This window comes from Convolutriloba macropyga, chromosome 9, assembly GCF_964194025.1.
Source record: "Convolutriloba macropyga chromosome 9, txConMacr16.3, whole genome shotgun sequence".
Classification (NCBI taxonomy): Eukaryota; Metazoa; Xenacoelomorpha; order Acoela; family Convolutidae; genus Convolutriloba; species Convolutriloba macropyga.
The window spans coordinates 17,627,825-17,655,050 of NC_134476.1; the positions used below are offsets into that span (position 1 = coordinate 17,627,825).

The following is a 27,226-nucleotide window of genomic DNA, read 5'->3' on the forward strand; positions in this document are numbered from 1 at the left end:
TTTAGCCATCTTGAAGTTGCATCCGCAACATCACACTATAAAGCACTTTGATCTCATGATTTTTTGCACCTTCGAATTTTTCACTGCAACTAAATTGGCTCGCAGTGATCAAAATAATCACAATTTTTAGACTTCGAGTTGGACCAGGGATTGGGCTTTATTGATGTTGGAGCTGGAACTCACTTCCAACTATACCTGTATGACCCAACGACCTCTGTGATGACAACCTGGGACAAGTCAAACTCGTTCGACATCGCACCAGGGAGGAGTTACAAAGTGGGTCTCACCACAACAAAATTCAGAGATGAGAGCGGGTTCAGTGGATGCATTGAGGAGGGTAAAAAGGAGTGAGTTTTCATTATCGAAAATTATCCATAATTGTGGGGGGGGGGGAAGGGGGAATGTGTTAAAAGTGCGCCCGTTGTGAGGTCCGCTAACCCAAGACAGGCATTGGCCAGGCCGACTTATGGGTGATCGATGGGGGGGGGGGGGGGTTGGAAGGGTCGGCGAGAGCGACCAGAACCCAAAAGTGGGTATTGCAGCCGACTTTGGTCACTGAATATACTCTTGCCCCGACCGTTAGCCAGACCGACCAGAGAGAAATGAGGGTGTTGAGTAGTACCAAAATACTTAAATTAACGCATTAGCCAGATAAAACAGATCTAACTCTTTCACCTTCCGGCCATGTTTTTATTGCGTAATTTTAATGAACTAATTTTCTTTTAAATTTTTTTTCAGATTATCAGGCAATTGGGTTGGCACCAACCCCCCCCCCCCCCCCTGTCGGCGACACAAGTCATTCTGGGTAATACCTGTCTCTGATAGCCTATAGCTTTTGGTACCGTCTCTCGACTGGACATTGAAGATCAGTAGATCTCGTAACCAATGAAACAAAAAGTTCTAAATGTTTTCGTTATTAAAAACATTCTGCATTTCAGTGAACTGAAGTACTATGACAAAGGGTATGCTCACATGTTGTGTGTGAGTGAGTGTTTCACAGAGACAGAGTTCAAAACATGTGACTGTATCACCCTCACGCAGTCATTCTTTCCAAATGATACAAGGGAGTGTGGTGCTATTACTATGGTTATGTGCCCAATCGACGAAGCAGAATTGATACGTAAGCACTTGCATTGGAATGACTTGCACTTTGCATATTATATATATATATATATATATATATATATATATATAAATATATATATATATATATATATATATATATATATATATATATATATACATAATTATATAATATATATATATATATATATATATATATAATACCGATTTCAATCTTTATTTGTTTGTTTCTTCAAGTAACAGTTTCTCTTTGGCTTCAGAAGATCAGCAAAATCGATAATATGCCAACTACAATAATTAATTCAATGCAGTGCTAGTCAAACTCTTAAAATTTCCTTAGCTTTTACCTTAACTGTTCAGTAAATTCTACCAAAGTTTTTCTACCTTAACAGTTAAGTAACAGTTTCTACCTTAAAAGTAAAATTAAGGTAATTTTTAGTTACTATTTTAAGTATTGCCTCGTTAACTTTTGAGGTGATTTTAAGGTAAATTTAAGGTCATTTAAGGTCGGCAACATTACGTTAGCATTTCAGGAAAGTTAAGGTGACGTTTAGGGTATTTATACCTTCAATCAATTTAGAGTGTGGGATGCGGTCCTCAAACACTAAATTGCAGCAATCCCAGTGAAACAAAACTTGATACAAAACTTGCTATGTTATGCAAGATCTTGATAACTATTCAAAACTTGCAACATCTTGCCAAGATCGTGACGGACAAATTGTTCTTGGAACACCTTGGTAAGATCTTGACAAGATCTCATAAAGATATGTCAAAAAGTTTTCTTGGCATAATGATAAGATCTTGATAATTTTCGACGCATAGAAAATTTTGTTTGTAAGCAACCTGGAATGAGGTGGTGGAACCGGGAATACAGACAAAAATTGGCCAAGAACAGACAATCCAGACAAAAACCTAACCATGACTCCAAGTAGTGAGATTATCACAATTCGACGTAACGCAAATTTAACCGAAAGATTGCGATTATGATCAGACAGAAAAAACATAGCTATAGGCGCAAATCTCGCATAGTCCCACAAAGTCGAAACATAAACGAGATCTGTGCAGTTAAAAAATCCTTTTGCGACCTTCAATAATGTATTATGTGACTCAATAACTCAACAATGGCTGAATCTTAATTGTGAAGTTTTTAGTCAGCGGAACATTGTTGGATTAATTGAAAGACCAACAAACTTTGTCCAACAACACAACCAAACTTTAAGTTCTATGTCAAGACTTTTCGTGCCAAATTTTTGCTTTTCGTGCTGACTTTCTTGTTTTTCGTATTTGATGTTAGATGCTTAAATTCTGTAGTTGCTTAGTCTGTAATCAATTTGCTGAGTGTTGTTTTTTGCTGTCTTGTTTTTCAACGCATGTTTTTTGTTTTATTTCTATTTTTTTAAGTTTTTTTGGGACCTTTTTGGGGCCTTCACGGTGGCGGTCCTGTATACGGTGTGTACTTTGTACATACCGAGCTAGCATCCACTTATAAATTTCATTATACTTGAAAAAAGCGGCTCATTTGATGGTTAATAAACTAACGGGAGCAGTATTTTCCGACATTCTTGGTCATTCTTGATACTTCTTGATAATTCTTGATAATTCTTGCTAATTCTTGATAATTCTTGGTTAATCTTCTGATTTCGTGCTACATCTTGTTTTTTGCTGCTATTAAATTTTTTATACTTGATATATTTTTCCATTTCATGGTGAATCATTCCCGGACATCTTGCCAGGATTTTTTTCTTGATAGCCATGCAAAGAACTTGCAAGTTCGTACATATCTTTATGTTTTCTTGGTATGTACCATGGCGATATCTTGGCAAAATTTACCAAGATTTAGTATGTTTCTTATCAAGATGTACCAAGTTTCAGTTCACTGGGATGCCTCAACCTGGGCCCTCGGCAGCGACAGTTTAGAATACCTCTATCTCCAAATTTCATAAACGTGACCTGATTTCAAATTGCTCGCCTATCTGTTCTTCAACCATAACCAAAAAGCATATTGCCATTCAACAGTTCTTCTAAAAATTTTAGTGTTTAATCTCTAGATTTTTAGATGTGGTCATTTCCGTTTACCCATAGCCGAAACCTCAATTTTATGACAGAAGGGCGGTTGATATTGATATTATTTACATGGGGTTGAGAATCTTAGTTAGAGACTAGAGAAATTGTTTCTTATGATTGACGATGTTTTATTTGCAGATCAAATCAATTTCACTAACTCAATCAAGCCAAATTCTTTTCATACATTTTACGGCGAAGGCTAAAACTTTTTATCGACGGAAATAGGCTTCTGTTATTTTTTCAAGTTTTTACAAACTTCGTTGCATAAAGAGAGGTTGTAGGACAATGATAGTGGGCCAACTGCCACAGGCATTAAAAACCTAGCTTATCTTACATGGCCAGTGTCATAACCTACTCGATTTTGTCGGTTTTTTTTTAATTAGAGCTAAAAAGTGTATGGAAACAAGTGACACTAGGCTAACTTAGTTTTAAATTGCTTAGAATAATCTTTGTCCCACTGTTACAGTATATAGTTAGCGAAATCAAAGTAAGCGTAATTGATGATTAATTTCGGAAATATCCTCTCGATACTAATTGTGGATTAAGAAGGCAATTGCGGGTTTTGAAGTTACCCAGAGCGCTGTTCACAAAAACAATTACGTCTTTCAATTTGATCTCAAGTAATCACTAATAAAATTCGGGCACTAAAATCTTAGGTTAATTTTCACATGCTCAAAATGGTTTTTTCCACAAAATGCACAATTTATTGAAACTGGTTTTTTTAATTATTACGTCAAAAAATTGTTTATGTATTTACTGTTGGACAGGCGAACGAAGAGGTAAATATGGATTGAAAAATGGAATTATGCGATTCTGAGAGTTACGATAATTTAAAGAGCATATTGATGTAAAAAAAGCCGCGAATAACATTATTCGCCTTCATTTGTGTTGAAAGTGTCACAAAAGTACTAAAAGAAATACTGACAGCTTTTCAACAAATTTAAACTGTTCAAAGTTTTGAAGCAATTTTTAATTGGGAGATTAAACCCCAAAGTTTTTGCAATGAATATGCCTATCAATATTCAGAATATGCGTCTTTAATTTAGAGAACCCTTCAGACCCTAAATTACTTAGAGCCTAATGTCAATTGGATTTAATTTAATTTAATTGTCTGAGCAGAGTTCAATTTTGAGCCCGTACTTAACGCCAAGTCAATATCAGTACTGGGCAAGTCTAATACTAAGTCTAGGTATCAGTACTGATTCAGAGCTATGATCATAACACACTTAAAACTTGTCAGATTTGGCCAAGACTTGGTAAGTCTTAATTCAAGTCTTAGCCAAGACTATGATTTAAACTTGCCAAGTCTTAGCCAAGACTTTGATTAAGACTTGGCAAGTCTTAATCCGGGTCTTGATAAGTCTTCGTTGCACGTCGCAAAGTTTTCTGGAATTGGCAATTTTCATTCGACAATTTTTGAAATGTTGGTTTTGACTTGGGAGTCAACTTGAAAGTGTTACCCAAGTCTTGGCCAAGACATGTCAGACTTGTGAGACTTGGACTCGAGACTTGGATTTAGAACTTGGATTTAGACTTGCCTAGTGCTGATATAGACTTGGAGTTCGGTACGGGAGTGCAGTTAGACATGAAAGATCGAACAAAAGATTTCAGAGAATTGGCTTAAAAGCCACATTTGATTACTTTGTTGGAACATAAATTGACAAAAGCGACAAATTAGAAAAACATAGAACTCATTCAACAGAAAAAAAACACGTCTATAGTCTATAGTCCACCATTTGACCAAGCCAAATTTTCAAATATAAATCAAAGAGAAAAGCTAACGCAAACAAGTTAGCAAAATAAAGTTCAAAAAAAAGAGAAAATTTCTCCGAAATGAGACAAGATTTGTTTCTGTTACAGCAAAACAGCAAAAACCAAAACAAAATTTTACAGTACTGTAAGAAAAAAAACAGTTTTTTATCAAGAATGAAAACTCAAGAGTTATGTTGCATAATATTTATTGCCGCTCACTAGTTTTTGTGTATGAACAATGTTAACTGTAACATTTTTAGGCTGATTTTCATAAATTTGCCTCGTAAACAGAATTTGGATGTCTGGTAAGTGGATCAAAGTCATAGTATGTTTTGTTTAATAAGAGACTGCTTTGCATTAGACTCTACTGGACAAATCAAAAGATAAAATCAAAGCTAAAAGTAGAAATCAAAACTTTAAAGTTAATTTATGGAGATTTTCAACTTCCTTTTTTCAACCATATTAGCCTTTTCATAGCAAAACAGACTTGTAAACACAAAGCAATTGGTCGAAATGCCACTTTGGCTTAGAAATTACCCACTTTTCATTTCATTTCAAATTTTTCTAAATTTTTTTGCTGCACAGAATGTTGAAAGTAAGTTTTTTTGGCCTAAACACTTATTGCCGAGCCACTTGAGAACGGGTCTTTGGCCTAATAGTGATCTCTCTGTAGTCAAGTGTCTGTGTTGTGTAAATGAGTGATCAACTCGTGATGTTGTTAACTACAGAAAACAATTTATTATTATTATTATTATATAAGCGGGCAGATACGTTTCTCGGTATGTTGCCTGTGCTAATTTTATCTATCTGACAATAATATCCCATGGATTTGATGCAATAGTTAAGATTGTGACTGATTTTCTTTCTCTCTCAATGATTCTCCAAGATTGTTTGGTTTATGTTGTGACTTGTTTATTCAGCATACAAAGGGATCAAAGCGTATATTTTTGTTTAATGAAAGTCTTCTCTGATTCTAAAACTTCTATACTTTCCCAGATAGACGTCTCAGATAATAATAAATGGGCGACCAAGGTAAGTAAAAATTACCCCAAAGAGTGAAGTCCAGTACCCAAGACAGGTCTAGGCCAGCCCGATTTTGGTCGCACACATGGGGGGGGGGGCTTGCTAATGAGTTTGTAGTTTTCACAAAGAATCAGTCGCGCCGTAGTAGTGGAAAAAACAAGGGATCCAGCTAATCGCGCATGTCGAATCGGGCCAAATTTTACTGCTTACTGGATCCCTTGTTTTTTTCACTACTATATATTAGCTCTATATTCGAATAAAAAAATCAAATTAAAATCAAAATAAAATCAAAAAATCAAAAAATCAAAGCAAAATTTACATTTCACTCTTTAAGAGCGATTCACTCTTATTCGGAGTGATCCCCCAGTAGAAAGATTGCACTTTTTCACTCTTAAAGAGTGATTCCCTCTTTTTTGATATTTTTTTTTATTTTTTTATATTTTTTGATTTCAAATTATCTATACTCTTCAATAAATTTGTATTTTCTTTTACTTCTTCTATATTTATTCCATTATTAATAAGAAATGATACAAAATTATAATATTTGCATGGACAACTTTCTTCAGTTTGGCTAATAAATAAACGACTTACAGTCTTGCTTTGCCAACTAGGATTAATTTTTTTCTGACCCAGATTTCTAATATATCCTCTAGTTAATTCTACATCTGGATGTTGTTTCTTTACATGAGCCCGTATCCCATCATATCTCACAACAGAAGTACAATATGGACAATTAACTTTAGCTGAAGTACAACTTCTACATGTATACTTACCCTCATCAAAATCAGTTAGTGGTTTTATATAATTACATTTATTACAACTTCTAATTAAGACTTCTGGGTTAAGGTTAGGGTTGAGGTTGCGGTTAGGGTTAGGGTTAGGGTTAAAGTTAGGGCTAAGGTTAGGGTTAAGGTTAATTTTATGGTTAAGGTTAGGGTTATGGTTAAGTTTAGGGTTAGAGTTAGGATCTGAGTTAGAGTTAGAGTCATAGATAGAACTAGAACCAGAACCAGAACCAGAACTAGAACCAGAATCAGAACCAGAACCAGAACTAGAACCAGAACCAGAACTAGAGCTAGAGCTAGAGTTAGAACTAGAGCTAGAACTAGGGTTAGAACTAGAACTAGAACTAGATTCAACGTTAACTATTGTATTTACTCTACTCAACATTGTGCTTGCTCCCATTGCTACACTCCCGGCGTTTCTTGATATTATATCGGGATAAATATAACTAAATATAATGAAACCTGAGCATACAATTCCACCAATAATTGATAAACTTTTTATACCCTTTCCCATAATCATTTCTTTAGTTAGAACTTCATTCTGTATTTTAAAATTATTTAATTTAAGAAGTTTTTTGAAATAGAATATATAGTTATCATGATTAATAACATTTCTATCCGTGGCATTAATCATGAGTGGTTTCATATATGCTATAAAATTATTAATATCCTCTCTTCCTAAATCATCTTTTAAACTAAGAGCTTCTAAATCAAGGAAACCAACTCTTAATCATATATCATTGTTCTATTACTCTTAATAATAATAAAAGTATTTTCCTTCTTATTATATTTAATTTTACCATAACGAAGATCATCTGACATTCCATCTGTACGATTATAATGGTTACTATTTAACTCACTAATTATTTTACTCAAGTCATGTTCACATTTATATATCCCATTAAAGTTTTTAAATAGATCAGGTCCATTATAAGTTGTTAAATAAATAGTATCACAACTTATTCTTGCTGTATTATTTATTTGAGCTGGTTTTTGACACTTTACAATCATTTGAATATTATAATGTCTTCCTGCAGTAAAATAATAAGCTATATCCTTATTTAACCTATCAGCCATATCATCAAGTACTATTACACAATTTTGAAATTTATGCATATTATTTTTTGTGATCATATTTATATCACATTTATTAAACCCATTTTAAAACTTATTAGACTCAGGATCTATCCAGTCTCTGTCATCTTTACACACTATAGCTATATTTTTAGCTTGGTCTTGGTTTTGGTTTGGGTTTTGGTCTTGGTTTTGGTTTTGCTTTTGGTCTCGGTCTTGATTTTGGACAGAGTATAATTTTAAATATTGTCTAATAAAATATGTTTTGCCTGTACCAGTTCAACCGTAAACAATAGTATGTAATAGTGACTTTTCATATTCAAATCTAACTAGACTCCTATTCAAAAATCCACCAAAACTTTTTTCTAGTTTTGTATATTTACTTGGTATTGAATCATATATTATATAACTAATTCCAATTATAATAATAATGAAAAAAAGTATACCGCCTTTATACATTTTTATATATTAAATTTAATATATAAAAATGCTCATCCTAACTTTTGAGGAATAATAAATTTAATATTGATAATAATGCTATGAGTGATATCAGAATAAAAGATATAGGTAAAGATATAAGTCTAACACCAATTGAAATTGTAATGAGAGATCAAACTCCAGATAACACAAGTGAACCTAACGTCCACATTATTGTCAATCTACATCCAACTGAAGGTACACATTGGGTTTTAGTTATAAGAAGAGAAGGTGGTCCTGTGCATTACTTTGATAGTTTTGGGGTTGAGGCCACACCATTATTTTCAGAAGATTATGTTGATCTAGGTTCTAATAAAAGAATACAACAATATGATGAATCTTATTGTGGGGCTTATTGTTTATATATGATGTATCTTATTGATAGAGGATTTAGAATTAAAAGTGCTTTAAATATTCTAATTAATCAAGTTAAATATCCTGAAATATATAATGAGTGTTTTTGTTTAGGTTGTAATGTTAATCAGGGAACGGACTCCGTCCGTGGCATACCAACCTGCAGATGATCTACGAAGTAGCTTTGCTAATAATGTTAATGATAATGTTAATGATAAAGACAATGTTAATGTTAATGATAATGGTAATCTCATTGATAATGATAATGCTAATGATAGTGATAATGACATTGATATTGATAATGATCTACGAAGTAGCTTTCCTAATAATGATAATGATAATGATAATGATAATTTTATATATCTATTTGGTGAAAAACATCAAAAGGTTAAACCTAACAACAATAGTTCTACTAACAGTATCTCTATCAGGGAACCTGCTTTGCAGATAAACACAAATGATGATCTACAATCATGGCTAAATGATGATATAATTACAGAAGTCACATTCCCAAATAGCTTTAGATGTATATCTGGTCCTAGTGAATGTGGTAAGACAATTTCATTAAAAAAAACTAATTCTAGCTAGTATATATTTTGATAAACTATACATCATTGGACCTACTGGTGATCAATACAATGGATTAGAAAGAATAAACCCAAAAGCAATTATAAAATTTATTAAAGATATAAAAGATTTACCATCTCCTGATAAACTACCCAAAGATTTAAAGAAACTAATGATATTCGATGATGTTAGAGCCAAAGAACCAGTTATTAATGAATACTTTTGTAGAGGTAGACATAATAATTGCAATATGATATATCTTAATCAAAACCTGTTCTCTCTGGATAGGCCGAGTGTTAGAGAGAACTGTAATCTATTTATTTTATTTGAACAAAGAGGTAAAATCCTAGCGTCGATATATCAAGATTTCTTTAATAATGTTGAACTTAGTTATAATTATATTGCTAATATATGTAATAAGGTATGAAAAGAGCCTTATAATTAAATTGTAATTGATATAACTAAAAATAAAAATATTAATGGTAAACTAAGAATTAATTGGGATCGGAGAGTTTTGTAGTTTAGTCTGAGTTTAAATTCAAGTTTATTTCTATATCTATATCTATATCTATATCTACACCAGATCTGCGAAGCAGCTTCACTGATGGGGCTTCGCCCAGCTAGTTACATTAGATCAACGAAATTGCTGACTATGTCAGATGTAAAGTAAAACTTAATACATCTCCATTAAAGTCTATAGGTCTTCCATGCTCATCTTTAAAATGAAATTCAATATATTCTATTCTATCTTTAGTTACGTTTTGATACAAGATATTAGTTGGTATAAAATTTATCAAATAGCCTGGTGGTTCAGTTAGATTAAAAGTATATAGTATGTGTGTATCTTTACCCTTATCTTTAGCTCCAGATATAATATTGCAATGAATGTTAATATTATTGAAACCGATAATATCAATAATATTCTGAGATTTATATTTACCTTTTTTATAATTTTTTTTTCTAAATCCTATTAATGAGGATTTTGAGTTTTCTATATCAAAGCTGAGTGCTCCTTGTTTTATTTCCATTAAACATTTCATCGTATTCTTATCAGGTTCTATTATAACATTACCATCAGTTTCTTCTTTTATTAATTCTGCTATGTCAGTTAACTCATATGATCCTGGTGTAATAGTTGAATATAGCAACGGGATTCCTTTATAATTATAATTAAGTATAGATGTAATGTTTGGGCTTGAGGTAGAGATAGGGTCAGAGCTAAGAGCCTGAGGTAAAACTTCTTCATCTTCTATAACAGTACTAGCATATAAGATTTGATTATTTCTTCTGTTCACTTTAAACACCGAATTATAAACAGATAATCTAATTAAACCTAGTTTTGTTGTATTAAGTATAGGTTCACTAAAGTTAAACTTTTCTAATGGCTTTAACATTCTAAAGTTAAGCGTATACTCTTCTTTAGTTTTAGTTAAAGCATCATGTATCTTTTGCAGTTCCCATAAGATTAAATTTTCTGTCGTTTTTTTGTTCAATTTTTAGATTATATTTATGGTTATAGCCATAATTATGGTGAAACATGGGCGAGGCCCCATAGTCTTAGTTATAATTAAAAGTTAAATTTTTATGTTATAAAAATGGATTTTAATTTGGATACAACTTATGGTTATAACAATGATATACACAAAAGTAAGATTAAAAAATATAAATGAAATAATCTGGCAACAATGAATACGGTTAATACTAGCATTAATATCATTCTCAATAGAGAAGAGAATCACTTAAATTTGCGTGACTCCTATCTAGAGATAGAGTTTGTTGTATCAGATGATGTTGGTGGTGTATGTGCTAATGATGCTAATATCAGATTAGTTATTTATGGTATGATGGCATTGTTTAGTTCAATTAAGCTTGAAACTAGTGGTGGTAGGACTATTGAATATATAGATCATTGCCATCCTAATCTATTGATGTATAACTTATTAACTAGTACTGTTGATGAATATGAGAGTGGTTTTGTTAGAAATCAAGGCAATAGAGATAGTCAACTTAAAGGTGACCATATCGCTGCACAACGAGGTCATATGTATATGATGATTAAGATGAGTGATCTATTTGGTTTCGTAACTGATTTAGGAAAGATTATATATGGTTTAGGATTTAAACTAATATTAAAAAGAAATAATAATGATAGAGCTCTATTTAGAGTTAATGCTAATCCTGGTGCAGTTGCTAATGATGGTAATATAGAAATTAGAGATATATATCATGGTGTGTGCCTGGTATTGATCCAAGTAATGATAATAGAGTTATTGTACAAAAGGGTTTAAGTAAAAAGAATAATGTAGACTTTAGTTATTATGAAAGAAAGACATTTTATAAGAATGTGCCCAATGCTACTAACTTCTTGTTTGATCTTGGTATGGAAAGTGGTATGGAAAGACCACAGTATATAATAGTTGGTTTTGAAAATATAAATGTTAATGAACAAACTCATAATGCAAGTACATTTGATATAATGAATGTTACTGAATGTTATTGTAAGATTGGTAGCGAGTTTTATCCTGAGGATAGATTGAATATTAATTATGGTACTTATAATTATAATGAGGCTTTTAAAGAGATTGTTAGCTTTATTAAAGATTATAATGGGCTACCCCATAATATAAAACAAAATATAAATCATAGAACTTTCAAAAGTAGTTATAGAGTATAGGTATTCGATACTAGATATCAAAGGGATCATATAAGTCCACAACCAATACAATTTAATTTTTAATTTAGTGCTGCAGTTGCAGATGTTATATGTCATGCATTAGTATTAACTAGAAAGGTTATTAGTGTGAATAGTGATGGTAATAAGATGGTTGATATAGTGTCGTAGACACTAATAGCCGGAGGCTTATAATCTCATAGATATAGTCTTAGTTATAATTAAGTCATAGTTATAATTGTAACTATAGTCCTTGTCATTATTTCCTACTAGTCTTAACAAAACCCTTAGCATCAATAATATCTAAATTTTTTTTCTAGAGATAGACCCTTAGCTTCAAGCTTAATCTTAGCCTTGGGCCTAACCTTGGGCTTGGGCTTAGGTTTAGGCTTAGGCTTAATAACAACAAACGGATTATACTTTTTAACTTCCATTATTTTTTATATATAGAAATGAGTCTTTTAAATAAGTTCAAAACTAATTCTTAATGTGTTGGTGACAGACCTTATAGTGGTACTAATAACATAAGAGGAGCTATTACTTCAAAAGGAACTAAAATGTTAAAAGGTAATTGTGTTAAATGTGGAAGGAATAAGTCAATGACAGTATCTGATGCAACAATAGAAGCAGAGGGATTGAAGGATTTCTTTAAAAGTGTTGGTAAAGCTACAGTAAACTTTGGAAAAAAAGTAGCTAATAATCCAGTAAGAGCATTAGAAAAAGCAAGTAAAATAGGAAGTGCAGCTGCAAGTAGAAACCCTAGAGCTGCTTTATCGGCTACACCTGATTTAATTAAATTTGCAACTACTGGTGAAGGTATAAAGGTAGTACAAAAAGGAAGAAGGTTATACTTAGGTACTAAGAAGAGATAATTATTTGATTATGATTATGATTATATTATGTTTATATTTATGTTTATGATTATGATTATGATTATGATTATATTATATTTATGATTATGATTATGATTATGATTATATTTATATTATGTTTATGATTATTGATAAATATTAATACTAATATTATTATTACTAAAAGCATTATTATAACTAAACACTAACAACTTTAGTTTAAAAAAACAGTCAGCTTGTTTTTCTTGTTCTTCTTATATTCTTCATATACCTTGACTAATTCATTATACTCATCATTATCTATTTTATTATCATTCATTGATTTAGTATATAGTCCGTTAAACTTATCACTAAACTTTTTACTTAAAATATACATTTGTGAATACTTTATAATTTTATTTCTAACTTTAGTATTAATTGTTTTTGATAATGAACCACAAACAGTTGCTGTAGCAAAAGCTGTTGGTATAGAATAAGCTAATCCTATACCTGTTAATGCAACTGACGTTGTTGTTGCCGTTGTTGCTATTGATGATAATACTATTTCTGTTATTTCAGCTACGTTAATATAATTCATATATCTACTTAACTTCTTATTATAGTTATTAGTTTCAATTTCATAATAATTTCTAATATCTTTTATAATGTTAATATTATTATTAAATTTATTATTAGCTTGAATCTTTTCGTTTATCTGTTTCTCAGCCGCTTCGCGGATCAATCTTACTGATACTGTTGACAAATCTGGATATAGTAATCTCTCACTCGGTGCTGTTGGGTTAGTCATAGTTTCGGTTATTTTAATTGGTAAAAATTCTTTCTATTTCTTTCGTTATATCTTCTTGTTTAAAACCATAATGCTTCTCTAGACTTTCTTGTTCTTTATTATCAAGTAACGTACTCCGTAAAAGTATAGCAATTATATATTTTACTATTGTCCTTTTATTCTTTTAAAGGGCTTCATCTATAAAAGAATTAGTCTTTTTATTAACTTCTTTAAATTCTCTTAGCCCAGTAGTAAACATTTCATCTAGTTGTACGTTAGTGATATTCTGATTAAACTTGTTATTATCAAATTCTTGTTTTAATTGATTATATTTAGAGATAGTATCGGCAGCAACTTTATTACAAAACTTAACAGTATTTCTGACTTCATTTGTTGATTCAATAAACTCATTAATTAGTTCTTCAATAACTTGTGTTTCATTTAGTTGTAATGCTTTAGTTGTAACTTTATCAAAGTCACCCTTTCTTAGTTCAGTTATGTTTCTACGAAAAATGTCTATTTTATTAGAAGAGGATAATAAGTTATTGTCACAATACTCTTTATTAACAACATCTTTTTCATCTATCGGAGGATGTACATTTGTAATTTTATAGGTATCCTTCATATCAATATTATCATTATCTTCTAGGAATAACCCACGAGCCTTACTTAGTGTTAAGTTGTTTGTTGATGTTGATTTTGATTGATCTTTGGCTTGATTGAATCTATTTCTCGTCATCTTTGTAATTGTTTACAGAAATTACAGATTTATACCTAATGATTCTAAAACTTTATTATTAGATTCAAAGTCAAACTCGGATTTTAATAATTCCTGTTTGTAATATTTACCTTCTATTATCTCACCATTAATATCTTCTATTTTATATGTTGGTGGTTGTGTTTTTAGAGCTTCATTAACTTTAAACAAATCTCGATTCCAATTAGATGTGTAACCTTTAGAGAAGATATTACGTTTATCTACATTTCTAACATAATCACCAACTTTAAGTTTGGGTTTAATATTCTTAAAACTAAAAGTGTATTTAACTTTATCAGGATTATTAGAAGCATCAACTGGTGTCATACTAATTATTGAGTGAATGTTATTGTTATATGTTACAACAGCATCATTTAATATATTTACCCAATTACCATTGCCATTGATGAACATAGGTTTAATTATTATGTATAATATTGTTCTATTAAATCTCTCTATGAATACAGCCTTTAAATCACTATAAGTAGAATATAGTTTTGTTTCATATTCTTTAGGTGAAGATTTAAATGTTTTATTGTAAAACTCACTACCTCCATCTACCCATAACTTTTCTGGTTTTCTACTTTCAGAGCCACCCTGTGGATTTTCACTTAATACTGTTTTAAAACCATTAGTTATAGATAAACCAGATTTATTCTTTAATGGAATAGCCCATGCATATTTTGTGAATATATCTATAACAGTAAATATAAAATTATAATTATTATTGTATTTACTTAGAGATGACTTATCAGTTAAATCAGCTGACCATGTTTCATCTTTATATAATGGTACTATTCTTTCTCTTCTAAACTTTGTCATTTGAGGGCTAAATACTTCTTTAGCTAATAAGTGTTGTTGTTGTTGTTTTTCCATCATTTTTTATTTACCATAGTTAAAAACAAAGTTATCTAATTGTTCTTGATTAATAATATTCATAGATAATAGTTGCTTAGATATATCTAGCATTTCATCATATAATCCATCATGACCAGCTTTTGTTTCTAGTATTAATAATTCTAATCTTTCTATTAAACTATTTGGATCTGCAAAGCAGGTTCCCTGATCCACGTAATGGTGGCAATTTTGTTGGTTAGGGTTGCTATTTAATCCCCTACCATATACATCATCTTTTACCCCTATTATACGTTTTATTGTTCTATATCTAGCGCTTTTCTTAGCCCCTTTTCCTAAATAATATCTAATATCCTTTAAAAACCTTTTAATTTTGTTTTCATCTTCCTCGATTTCACCATGTTTTATATTAGGGTTAGTAAGAAAGTTTATAAACTCATCTGACAATTCATATATATTATCCTTAACTATAAAAGCAATTTCTTCATAAATTAGTTTAACACCATTCATTTCAAATTCACCAATATCTAAATTTCCGAACTTTAACTTTAATTGGGGATTAGATTGAACTGACATTAAATTAATAATTTGAGCCGTTTCTTTATCTACTAACATACCTGGTTTATCTCGAGCTTCCTCTACAGCTTTGCCATTGGACTTCATTAAAGCTTCATTAAACTGGGAGCCAGCTTGCTGGATCATCTTAGTTTGTTTATCTAACTCTTGATTTTGCCAATCTATTGCTCTTAATGTTTGTTCACTTAATGCTAGATTGTGTTCAGTGTTTGCATTTAGTGTTTTAGTTAAAGGATCAAATAACTCTTCTATTTCTCCATAATATTCTTGTTGTTTTAATTTATCTTCTAATCTATTCTTTCTGTTTTGTTTTTCTAGATTATTTAATTCTATAAGTGTTTCTAGTTTTTTCATTTTTTATATATTGAAAATTTATAATAAAGGAAAAAAAATGGATAATGAAAATTCTATTGATGAAAACTATTCCGAGTTAAAAAAAATGTTTAGCTTAACATTTAGGAAAACAATATCGTTTAGCTTAACGTTTAGGAAAACAATATCGGGCTATGGAAGAGTTTATCAACCATACTAGGGATCCCTGGCATGATGAATTAATAATTTCAAGTTATTCTAAACATTTAGATGAAAGGGAAACCAGTAATATAATAAAATTTTTCGAAAATGTCAAAAATAAATTAATTGGGGGAATAGTGATTTGTGAATATATCTGGGAAAGATGATGGTCTATAATGTACTAACTGCTAAACCTGGGGATCAATTTGATCATTTTATAAATGGAGGTATAGGATATTATTAACCAGTTTATTTTTTATTTAGATTTATAAATCGGTAAACCATAGATGGAGTCTGTTCATAATAGGTGAAACCATGACTACGTCCATCAGTGAAACTGCTTTGAAGATCATTATATAATCTAATAGAGGTTTCAATTAACTTTCTATCATCATTAGTGGTTAGTTCTAAAATATTTTTTATTAACAAGTCTTTAATAAATTTATTATCATTAATATCTTTATTATCTAACTCTGTTGAAGTAGTATTAACTTTATTTACTAGATCTCTTTTGAATAGATATAGATTCTTATCATGAGGATAGCTTTTAATATTATTTACATAGATGCTTTAATCATCAAATGTGTTTAGACTAATCTTACCTGTTTTTGTTGTTGTCATGCTATCCCCAACTTTTTGTATTCTGCTTTCATCTACTGTTCTCTGTGTATTATTCATTAATGCATTATAATAATCTATGTGCCTAGCATTATTATGCTTCTTTATTCCCTTTTCTTTAGTGTTTTTAGGATAATTTTTGAAGCTTTATGTTTTGGGGGATAATGCTATAAATTCATCAATAATCCTACTCCCTAGCTCATGCTTAAACTTGCCGGGGACATTATTATTAGTTTTTATAGGTATGTCTAGATTACTTAAGTCCATATGCTCAGCACTAACTTTACCTTCACTATAACTTAATACGAAGCTGTCTGTATCCATATAATGGAGTTGTAGATCTTTGAGAGATGGTTGAAGAAAATTATAGAATACATCATACATGTGTAACTTACTTAATTCTAAGATAATAACACCTACATATACTGGAGAATCATATTCTATTTTTTTGAATATTCTATTTGGCACTAATCTCTATATCTAGTTATATTCTTAAATGTTGGTTCACTTACGCTTTTCATTATTTTTTCTTCATCATGCAAGAACATGCTTTGAAAGAAGTGTAGAGGATCCATGCACATTCTTCCATATAGGGAGTTATTCATTAATTTCCTCACATCCTTTTCTGCTTCAGTTTTAGCTGTTGCTCATTTATTTGTATTGTTTTTTATATAATCTCTACATATATAATCTTGTTTAAATTTAATTACTCTATGTATTTTTTTTTACTTTTACTCCCATCTTAACATAGATCTTTAACATCCTATAATGAACCATATATTCTGATTTGTTGTTTTGGTCTAAGATTAATTTCTCTGACCTTGCCTTGCCTCCATCTCTTTCTCTGTAACCTAATTCTAATTCATTATCATTTATCTTTCTCTTATTAGGCATTAGTGCTTACTGTTCTGTTCTCTCTTTACATTCATTAGTATAATCAATATCACCAACTATATAGTAACCATGATCACTATCATCTGGATTAATTAATATTACATCTAGAGTAGTAGTAGTAGTAAATTGGAAGTCCTTATAAGGTAACTTTTGCATCATTGCATAACCATATAGGTTGATTGCGTCTAGGTACCATATGGACCTCCGGTCATGCTTCGCCATCTGCGAAGCAGGTTCCCTGATGGTCTTACCATCACTGTTGTCTATATATCTATCACACATTATTCCACATATACCACCTGTCTTTGCTCCAACAAAATCATCTAGCATTTGTTTATCTTGCAATGAATCTAATGTAACACCGCTTGACATTAACCAACAATCAAAACTATAACCCTGGAGACTAACGTAATGTAGTGGATTGAGCTTGAATTCTTTTATACTTAATTTGACATATTCATTCGTACAGTAGTCTAATAATTCCACATCATTCTGTAAATACTCTATAGTTAGATCTTTACCAGTTTTATGACTGTTTCCATTATTAAAGTTATCCACTTCTTTTTGTGTTGGTAATTTATTATGTAGTGAGGATTTGAAGTCTTCTATTTTTAGATTGCCTATATTTTCTAGGTAATCATTTAAACTAAAGTATTCATATGGATATAATTTTTTAGTTTTACATCCGTGCCATTTGATCTAGAGGCATAGCTAGGAAGTTATAACTATCTAAGAATTTAAGACAACCAATGCTAAACATCTTAGACTTATCAGCAGCTAGTGGTATTTATCTGCTTTTCTTTTATCATTATTCTGTTTAAAGAGTTCACTATATAGTAGATTGAAATATTAACCAGAGCCATTACGGAATATTACTGGAATGAAATTTTGTTGTTTGTATCTTAGATTAAATATTTTACATGCTGGTCCTCTATATTTACCAGTTTCATGACAATGATCTCTTACCTTATTAATACATGTTTTGCTGAAGATATGACAAGTGTTATTAGTTTCATGATAAAATTTGTCTTCTTTTGTGAATATCATCTTTTCATTATGTTTGAAATTTTTCTTTGTTTCTGTTTCTAATAGATCTCTAGCAAATCTTTTGATGCAGCCTAGACCGAAGTAGTGTTTGAAGTTACCTTGCCAGGTGTAACCCACAGCTATTGGAATATGTTCAGCTATTACGTAATTACAGTCATTAGTTGTGACATCGGTGAATTTGCAAAACAACTCTGTTGAACCGCTTCGTGGATCAACAATGCAACATTCTATATCGGCAGTTATAATATTTTTTATATTCTGACGTTTGTGTTCATTTATAAAGTAATATGTTTTTTCTTAGGACAAACAATCTCTGGTTCGAATGAGTTGTTGCATTCGTGTTTATCATATTTAATTTGTGAGTTAAACCAATAGGTACAACTATCACAATAAAAATATTTAATGTTGTTTTTATTTGGTCGTTCTAACAGGGTTTCTATATTTTTTATTAGGGCACCGTGTTCTATTTGACCATTACTCCAAACTAGTATTCTTACTTCTTTTCTATCTTTATTAAAGTCATCCACTTGTTTAAACCATTCTATTTTGTCATTACCACAATGTGTGTATATCCAAATATTAATATTGTATAATTTCTGTATTCTTATTTTATAAGCAAAATCATCTTCATGTTGTTGTCTTGGTTCAATTAGTTTATCTACATATTTACTTTCTCGAATTGCATGGTGTGGGGCGGGATGTAGCCAAGCAGTTATAGTTAGTTGTAAGCAATTGTATTTATAACTACGTATATTCAATATTGATTTAGAGTTTTTGAGATCGGGGGGTAAATCTATGTAGCTACCAATAGATGCTTTAGTTGGTTCAATGTTTAACTGAAAACTTCTTATTCCAAGAAACTCGAAATCATAAACATAACCTTCATGTATTTCCTTTTCGAAATCTAGCCACCGATTGAAGTCACCATACTCATATATTGCATTATTATTAATATAAACAGTATTGAAAAAAATTTTAGCAGTTTTAACTTCTTCTTTGCTTCTCTTCTTATAATCACATTCAGCCGTGATCTTATATTTAAAACTCTTAACTTTTTTGAACTGGTAACAGTTTATAATTTCATCTAAAGAGTAATTAGTTGCTTCATCTATATCTTCAATGTAATTCCCACCTTTATCTGAAATATAAAACTCTCTCATGTTCTGACTTGAGTTTATATCGAAGTCTTCTGTGTTTTCTAGATACATGCGATTGTGACTATATGAATGGGTAGTTAGAGCTACTTCACTTCTAAATTCTTCATGACATTCTTTACATATAAACCCAATCGTAGAATAGACATTGTTTTCAGTTTCAGTTTCATTTTCAGTTTCTGATTTAGTTTCTGTTTTAGTTTTAGCCCTAGTTTTAATAATATAATCATCTTCATCTGGATTATACACCCTCTCCGAGATTTCTTCTTCAGACTCAAACATTTTCTCCAATAGTTCCTTATGTTTGAGATCGTATGATTGATGCCTGTATAAACCTTTCTTTGATTCAAAGGATAGATTACAGACATCGCAGAAGTTTTTGACAATAGTATTAGTTGATTGAGACATGATGTATTTATTTAGGGAAATAATTAAAAATTAATTTTTTGAAAAATGAAAATGAAATGCAATAAATGCATAAATAAACCTTGGAAAGAATGTTGTAATAATTGTAAAGAATTAAAATAATCTTGTTATGTATGTAAAAATATGGTTAAAGTGAAAGATTATATAGAACATTTGGGATATCAGTATTCTGATCCTGATTAATATCTAGTATGTAGTATGTGTAATGTTTATAAACATAAATCACTATATAGATTTAGAAATAGGAAATGTAGACTATGTATTTATCTTCATAGATATAGATATGGTCATACTAGAAATCAATTCAGAGAGCATGTTTATAAGTATAATATTCAAATAAACTAATTCTTCTTCTTCTTTAATTTATCTGTGAAGTAGATTGATCCCTTTTTTTCTTAATAGATGCTAGATCTAAAATAAATAAGGGTGAAAATCATTCTTAGACTAATTCATAGAATAATGATTGATTTTTTTATTCGAATATAGAGCTAATATATAGTAGTGGAAAAAACAAGGGATCCAGTAAGCAGTAAAATTTGGCCCGATTCGACATGCGCGATTAGCGTATGGAGAAAGGGTCAAATTTTACTGGTGGCTGGATCCCTTGTTTTTTCCACTACTCGCCGTTCCACCCGAGCCAGTTTTGGTCTCGCCTTTACCCTAAGCTCGTTCTTTTTCTTCTGGCCAATACCTATATTTCGGTTACTCACATTATTCAAAATAGTATTCAAAGCTGACATTCCGGCCACATAAACCAACACATAAATAATTCGGCCTTCTACAAGTTTAAGGCCCCATAAGTCAGTTGGCCCATGACTTTGGTCCTGAGTTTGATCTAGCTGGTCTATGGTGCCCAAAGTCTGTTCGGTCTCTCTCCTATACTTGACTTTCGGTAGTATATTTGGTCCGGAACCACCTCTCCCTGACCTTATTCCGGATAACTCATACCTCTTTTTGGCCGAGAACTCCATCCTGGGTAACATGAAAGAAACAACTTAGAACAAACTTCTTGATTTTGAACGGTAAATTTTGCAGGAAGAAATTGAATTTTGCAATGACAAAAATAAGAATGAGCGGGCAAAAACGGCATAAACTTTTCCCTATGAAAAGTTGACCGCTGAGGGAAATCAGCTTTACGAAAATCAAAAAAGGAAATCAACTAAACATCAATCAGCCCCCCCCTTCCTCAGTATGTGATTCGAGCTCGTTTGTTAAGCATTAGAACTGAAAAGGCAATTGATTTTTTCTCAACTGAAAAAGAGGTCAAAATCTGATCTTTTTTCATACCAATGATCTGAAACATATCTATTATCTGAACGGAAACTCCTCATTAGACAAAAAGAATTGCTGTTGTTCATTGAAAAGAACAAATATTTTCTTCAACACAAGTTGAACGTTAACCTCGCGAGTATTATCCTAAGATGATCTGTAGTAAGAAAAACACTGGTACTCCTATCAGAATAATTATGACACAGCATCGCTTGTATAGGTAGTGTACGTCCCACACTGAGGTGTGCGCTCAAAGTTGTCCTGATCAGACCATTTCGAGCGCACATCTGAGCATTTTCATTCAAAATTGCTGGGCAATTTCGACCGCACGAGCGCACTTGAGTCTGATCATGAACGGTTCGAGCGCAAAAGGATCATAAAACGCGATCATAATCGGTCTGATCATTAAAGGTTGGGGTGCAACTGGTTCTGATCATAGACGGTTCGGGCGCCACTGGTTCTGATCATAGACGGTTCGAGCGCAACTTGGTTAGATCAGAAACGATTCCGAACGCAAGAGATTTTGGGTCTACCAAGAAGCAACAATAAAACAGCATTCTGATCAGAGACTCATCTAAATTCCAATCATTCTGATCAGAACGCAGGGGTCCAGCTGATAACAAATGGCGGTCCCCTTTACAGGATTTTAATTTTCTCTAGAACAACATGTTTATTATGGAAATCTGTATGAGTTCATACATTGAGTCAGAAATATGCACTAACGGTATACATAATAAATTATTTTCTTAACAGCTGGATTTTATTATCTTAAGAAATATTTTCAGAATTTGTGCTTCCATAGTTGAGTATATTACTGCAAATATTAGTTTTTATGAAACGAATATTTTGTAAAAATAAAAGTTTTGTTCATAATTAACTCGTTCTCTGATCAGACTTTTTCGGTAGCACTCAAGTCTGATCAAAGTTGGTTTCAAGAGCGCTTGAGTCTGGCCGTAAACGGCTTCGAGCGCAACTGGGTCTTATCATAAATGGCGGCAGGCGCTACTGGATCTGATCATAAACTGTTCGAGCGCAATTGCTTCCGATCATAAACGGTTCGAGTGCTATTGAGTCTGATCATAAACGGCTTCAGGGGACGCTGGGTCTGATCATAAACAGTTCTAGCGCGACTGGATCTGGCCATAAATGGTTCGAGCGCAATTGTGTTTGATCATGTACTGTTCGAGTGCAACATGGTTGATAATTCTGCGCTGGAAGCCTTTTTTCAGAGAGAATTTTGAGCGCAACTGAGTCGCTAAGATTTGTGGTGATTTAAACAATAAATCTTTGTAATATTTGTCGTTTTTAGCGGGTTTTTTTTACCGTTTTCACCATTAAAATCAGCAACTGTTGCAAAATTTCACTACATTCGCCCCAAACCTTACACTTTTTAGCAATTTTAAGCAGGGACACCTCGTCCCGAACATCTGATCAGAAGTATATTGCAGCACAGTTGGGTCTTATCAAGAATGCAGCTCTTACGGGTGCACAGAAACTGTCGAGCGCGCTTGAGTCGGATCAGAGGCATTTTTCCTCTGGGCGGTCTGATCAGAGGCACTTTCGGTCTTGAACGGTCTGATCAGGACAATTTCGACCGCACACCTCAGTCTGGGGGCAGCCAATTTTTTATTCGGAAAATACATAATTAAGCACATCATTAAGTAAAACTTTAATGCTTCCATGTCATATTTTGTGTACAAAAATAAGAAAAAGATTGTTTTTCTGGTCATGTGACACTCTCACAATCAGTGATATCATTATAATAGACGGACAGCGTTGATTCAAACGCTATATTTGATCTGTCGAGAAATGAACTAACTGAAGAAAAGTGGGATGTTGGTCTTTATATAGCTTCCGATAGAACAGTGACATTTTGGTTTAGAGAAATGATTAAACAGTAGGCATACTCAATGCTTGAAATAGTCATAAATTGTGATAAGTCAGTCGGAACGATTTTCAAGTCTTGATCAGTACTTCTCCAGTGAAACCCACGACTTGGGTCGGCTAATCAGTACTAATCACGTCTTATTTCAAGTCTTAAGACTTGCCAAGACAATTTACCGGCTATATTTTGCGTTTTGCTGACCTATTTTGGAGGATTTATTGACTAGTTTTTGCGTTTGCCGGACGTGCCAAGACTTGACAAGTCCTGAAACTTGAATCAAGACGTGCCAGATCTAAAAAGTGATATGAACAGAGCTCTGATACAGTAAAGATTTTTTTGCTTGAATAATTTTTTTTCGCCTGGCGTCCAACTTCATGTCTTCTATAAAAAACCCTTTAAATCAAAATTTTGCCGCTTTTAAGTAATTCAAGCATTAGCAAATCAAAACAATAATGAATAAAAATATATATATTATCTGCTTGATCATGAAGTTATAAATATTGTTAATTATTTTAGGTTTTTTCTTCTCCGTAGCTGTTGTTATGAATACAAGTGCAACGATGAGGCCCTGTAAGGTGCGTTCGAACATAATGTTCCGACGTCACTCAACCACTATTTTGACTTAATTGTCTACCGAATGAAGAAGAGATGGAAAACCTTCTAAAATTTATATACTTTACGAAAATTGTCGGTGTATCCACTTGAAAGATTACTTAGGACTCAAACCACTAAGCAAACTAAATAATGACTAAACAAAAAAACCAATGATAACTGCCATTAACGTTACTAAGAGACAACATTATCTAATAAAAACGACAACTATTAATTACGACCAAAAACTCAACTTCTCTTTACTTCTAAGAAAAATTTAATAACAAAATCAAAATAGCAGCAGATGAAAACTTAACGCATTGACTTGAATATCAAAAAAGAAGACATTGAACTTGTTTTTATTGAACGTAATTAGCATTTAGATAATAAAAGAACAAATTGGGCAAAGTACATCATTTATTTTTTGAAAACAATTAATTTCAAAGTCATGGAAACCGAAAGCTGTGGAAAAGATGGAAATCACTAAATGGTTTCAAATGTGCCTGAATAGGCAATCAGTGAGACCTTTCATTATCCAGAATGTCATTTAACAACAAAAGGGACAATTACAGGCAAAAATCAAAAATTCAATTGAATTTTGTGAGAATATGATGCCTTTGAAATCATTAGCTATTCAATGAAAACAAAAAATAGTGAAAAGCGCGTTCTTTTCAATGCATTTTATGTGATGTGCGAATTGTACCTAATGAAGCTCAACATTTATAACGTTGAAAAACCCAAAAAAAACTTAAGATATCATAGCCAGGAAAACATTTTTTTAGATAAGAAAACAACAGTGAAGACTACATTGTTTTGCTTTTGAAAGAGAATGTGGCTACTTTTTTACTGAGACTACGCAACTACGAACAAAAATGGCAAAACTGAAAAATAGAATTATAAAAAATTCAAAACAACCATACAATTCCATTTTTTAAAAAAAGCTAAATTGATTAAATGATTACAACCCAGGAAGCCAGTTGGACATGCCAATAATAAACTATTTCAAAACACTAGAAAAAACATTACCAATACAGACAGAACTCAATATTCCAACAATTGTTTTACGCGATCAAGGCTTAATAAAAAACTTTTTGTTCTATAATTAACAAAAACAGAAGGCAAATTTGTTTTTAAAAAAGGACAGCGCCCCATTACATTCTGCATATTTTTTGAAATGTTACCACCCAAAAAAAAACGTGAACTAGTTTGACCCATGATGCTTGACCAATAAAAAATCATTGTTCAAAATTTTACTGAATTAGGTAATTTGACGAAAAAATCATTATGTGAGAAGTTTTTTGGAGAAATTTATCGAAAAAAATCATTGTCAGAAATTTTTCGGAAGAATTTTTGAAATTTTTCGAATTATGTTGGCAAAAAACAATTGAGAAACAACTGAAAGCAAATGACTATTTTCTTAATGGTTCCCAAGGTAGCGATAAAACCTTTGATTGGTTTTAATCAATATTAAAACTCCCATAAGAATAACAAATGCTGGCAAATTCAAGAACCCATTAAATTTTTGAAAAAAAACGCTTTGTCTGAGCCATAAAAACCGTGAACTTCAATAAAAAAACACAATACTTATTCATTGGGCCTCATTTGAACATAAAACGGACTTCTCATCAATAGAAACTTTAAAGGAAAACAGATTTGTCAAAAATTGGGGAAAATTTACAAAACCAAAGTACTATTCGAATGCTTTTTATTGCTAAAGTCAACAATGAGACAGAAAAAAAGAACCTTTCTATCGCTGCACAGCAAATTTCTTTGTTCCAAGTAACTGCCTAATAGATATTTTGGCAAACACAAATCTTATTATATGAGACTGATGCGTTTTGGATAATTATCGATTTCAATTATCGAAAACCAGCAAAATTATTAGTTTCAGAACTCTTTTTTTCAAAACAACCAAAGGTTAAAAGAGCCCTTATCCGTGTAAACGCTTATCATGTCAGCAATTTTTGCCCACGCTACTGGTCAATTTAGACAAATAGGGCTAAAGAAGCATATTTGGTGCCACTTTTAATGAAAAATTAAAAATCGTAGAACTTTCAAAATATTAAGAAAAATCTTGCTAAAAATAAATTCAAACAAATAAAAGCAACTTTCTCTCACGCCTTTAAAAGTAAGACCAATGAGCGCACCGTTAACAATTTTATCATATTTTTAGCAAACTTTATCAAAATCTCAGCCGAAATTACGAAAAAAGTGAACAAAACAACGGAAGTGAGCTTAACGTTCACAAAGATTTAAAATTCCGTTACTCCTTGGAAAAAGCGAAATTGAAAAAAAAACTTTAATTTGATATTAAAATTTTCCCGAATTTTGTAATGGTGCGTGCCACTAACAACTCCCTACCAAAATCGAGTGAACAGACAATCCCAGTTGAGCACATAGTTTCTCCCCCAATAAAGTGCGGCACAACAAAAAGTTTTCAAGCTGACTTTTCAGTACGTCTGACTTTCAAAGAAGCGTTTAATTTCTATATTTGACTTCATTAAAGTGTGGTTACGTAGTCAGATATCTTTTATAGGAAATTGCCAAACCAGATGCAAGCCTCAATGCAGTTTCACGAAATACCACGTGGATATATCTTCAGCTGGATTTCCAAGCCGATCCTTCAAGAAACTCCAAAACGCAATAACTCATACAAACAACGTTTCATATGAGTACATGCGGAGAAACTACGCAGAAGTGACAATTCAGTTCTCTTCTTTGACAGTGAAGCATACAAATATCTATCCCAAATATGAAATATTTTCTGCTAGCAGTGCAATGGGAGGTCTTCTCGGATTATTGCTTGGAGGGAGCATGATGACTGTTTACGAGCTAGCAGAATTCATCGCAGTGCCACTTTGCACTTGTCTTAGAAATGTCATGACAAGTGTTAAAATTGAGGCAATATAGTTGATTCACAGAAATTGTTTCTACTGCCTCCCCTGAACAAAATTTATGTTGTCACGCATCTTTGTTTTCACAGATAGTGTTGAAAAGAAAGCGCGTTACTACAGAAGCAGAAAAGAATTTCACCAATGTAAATAATTTGCAGAATTGCTTATTAGTTTTTGCATTTGTTGACAAAGCCGACAGTTCTATGCTATCATAATATATGTTATACATATGGTGTACAAAACAAGATCCAACAAATTTAAAACAGCAAAACCATCATGT

The 27,226-nt window shown here is 31.8% G+C and overlaps 1 protein-coding gene across 1 annotated transcript; it reads left to right on the forward strand.

Annotated features, from left to right (window-relative positions):
• On the forward strand, positions 1-27,226 carry LOC142346098 (epithelial sodium channel subunit alpha-like). The gene is made up of 3 exons (XM_075398600.1): positions 1-347; positions 939-1,120; positions 26,589-27,226. The coding sequence occupies exons 1-3, from the start codon at positions 220-222 to the stop codon at positions 26,960-26,962; spliced, it is 684 nt and encodes a 227-aa protein (XP_075254715.1). The 5' UTR covers positions 1-219; the 3' UTR covers positions 26,963-27,226.

Bases quoted from the DNA above. Each gene is read 5' to 3' on its own strand.
- LOC142346098 (XM_075398600.1), top strand. From the start codon at position 220: ATGACAACCTGGGACAAGTCAAACTCGTTCGACATCGCACCAGGGAGG. The intron at 348-938 runs GTGAGTTTTCAT...TCTGCATTTCAG, and splicing joins ATTGAGGAGGGTAAAAAGGA to TGAACTGAAGTACTATGACA. The intron at 1,121-26,588 runs GTAAGCACTTGC...TATCTTTTATAG, and splicing joins CGACGAAGCAGAATTGATAC to GAAATTGCCAAACCAGATGC.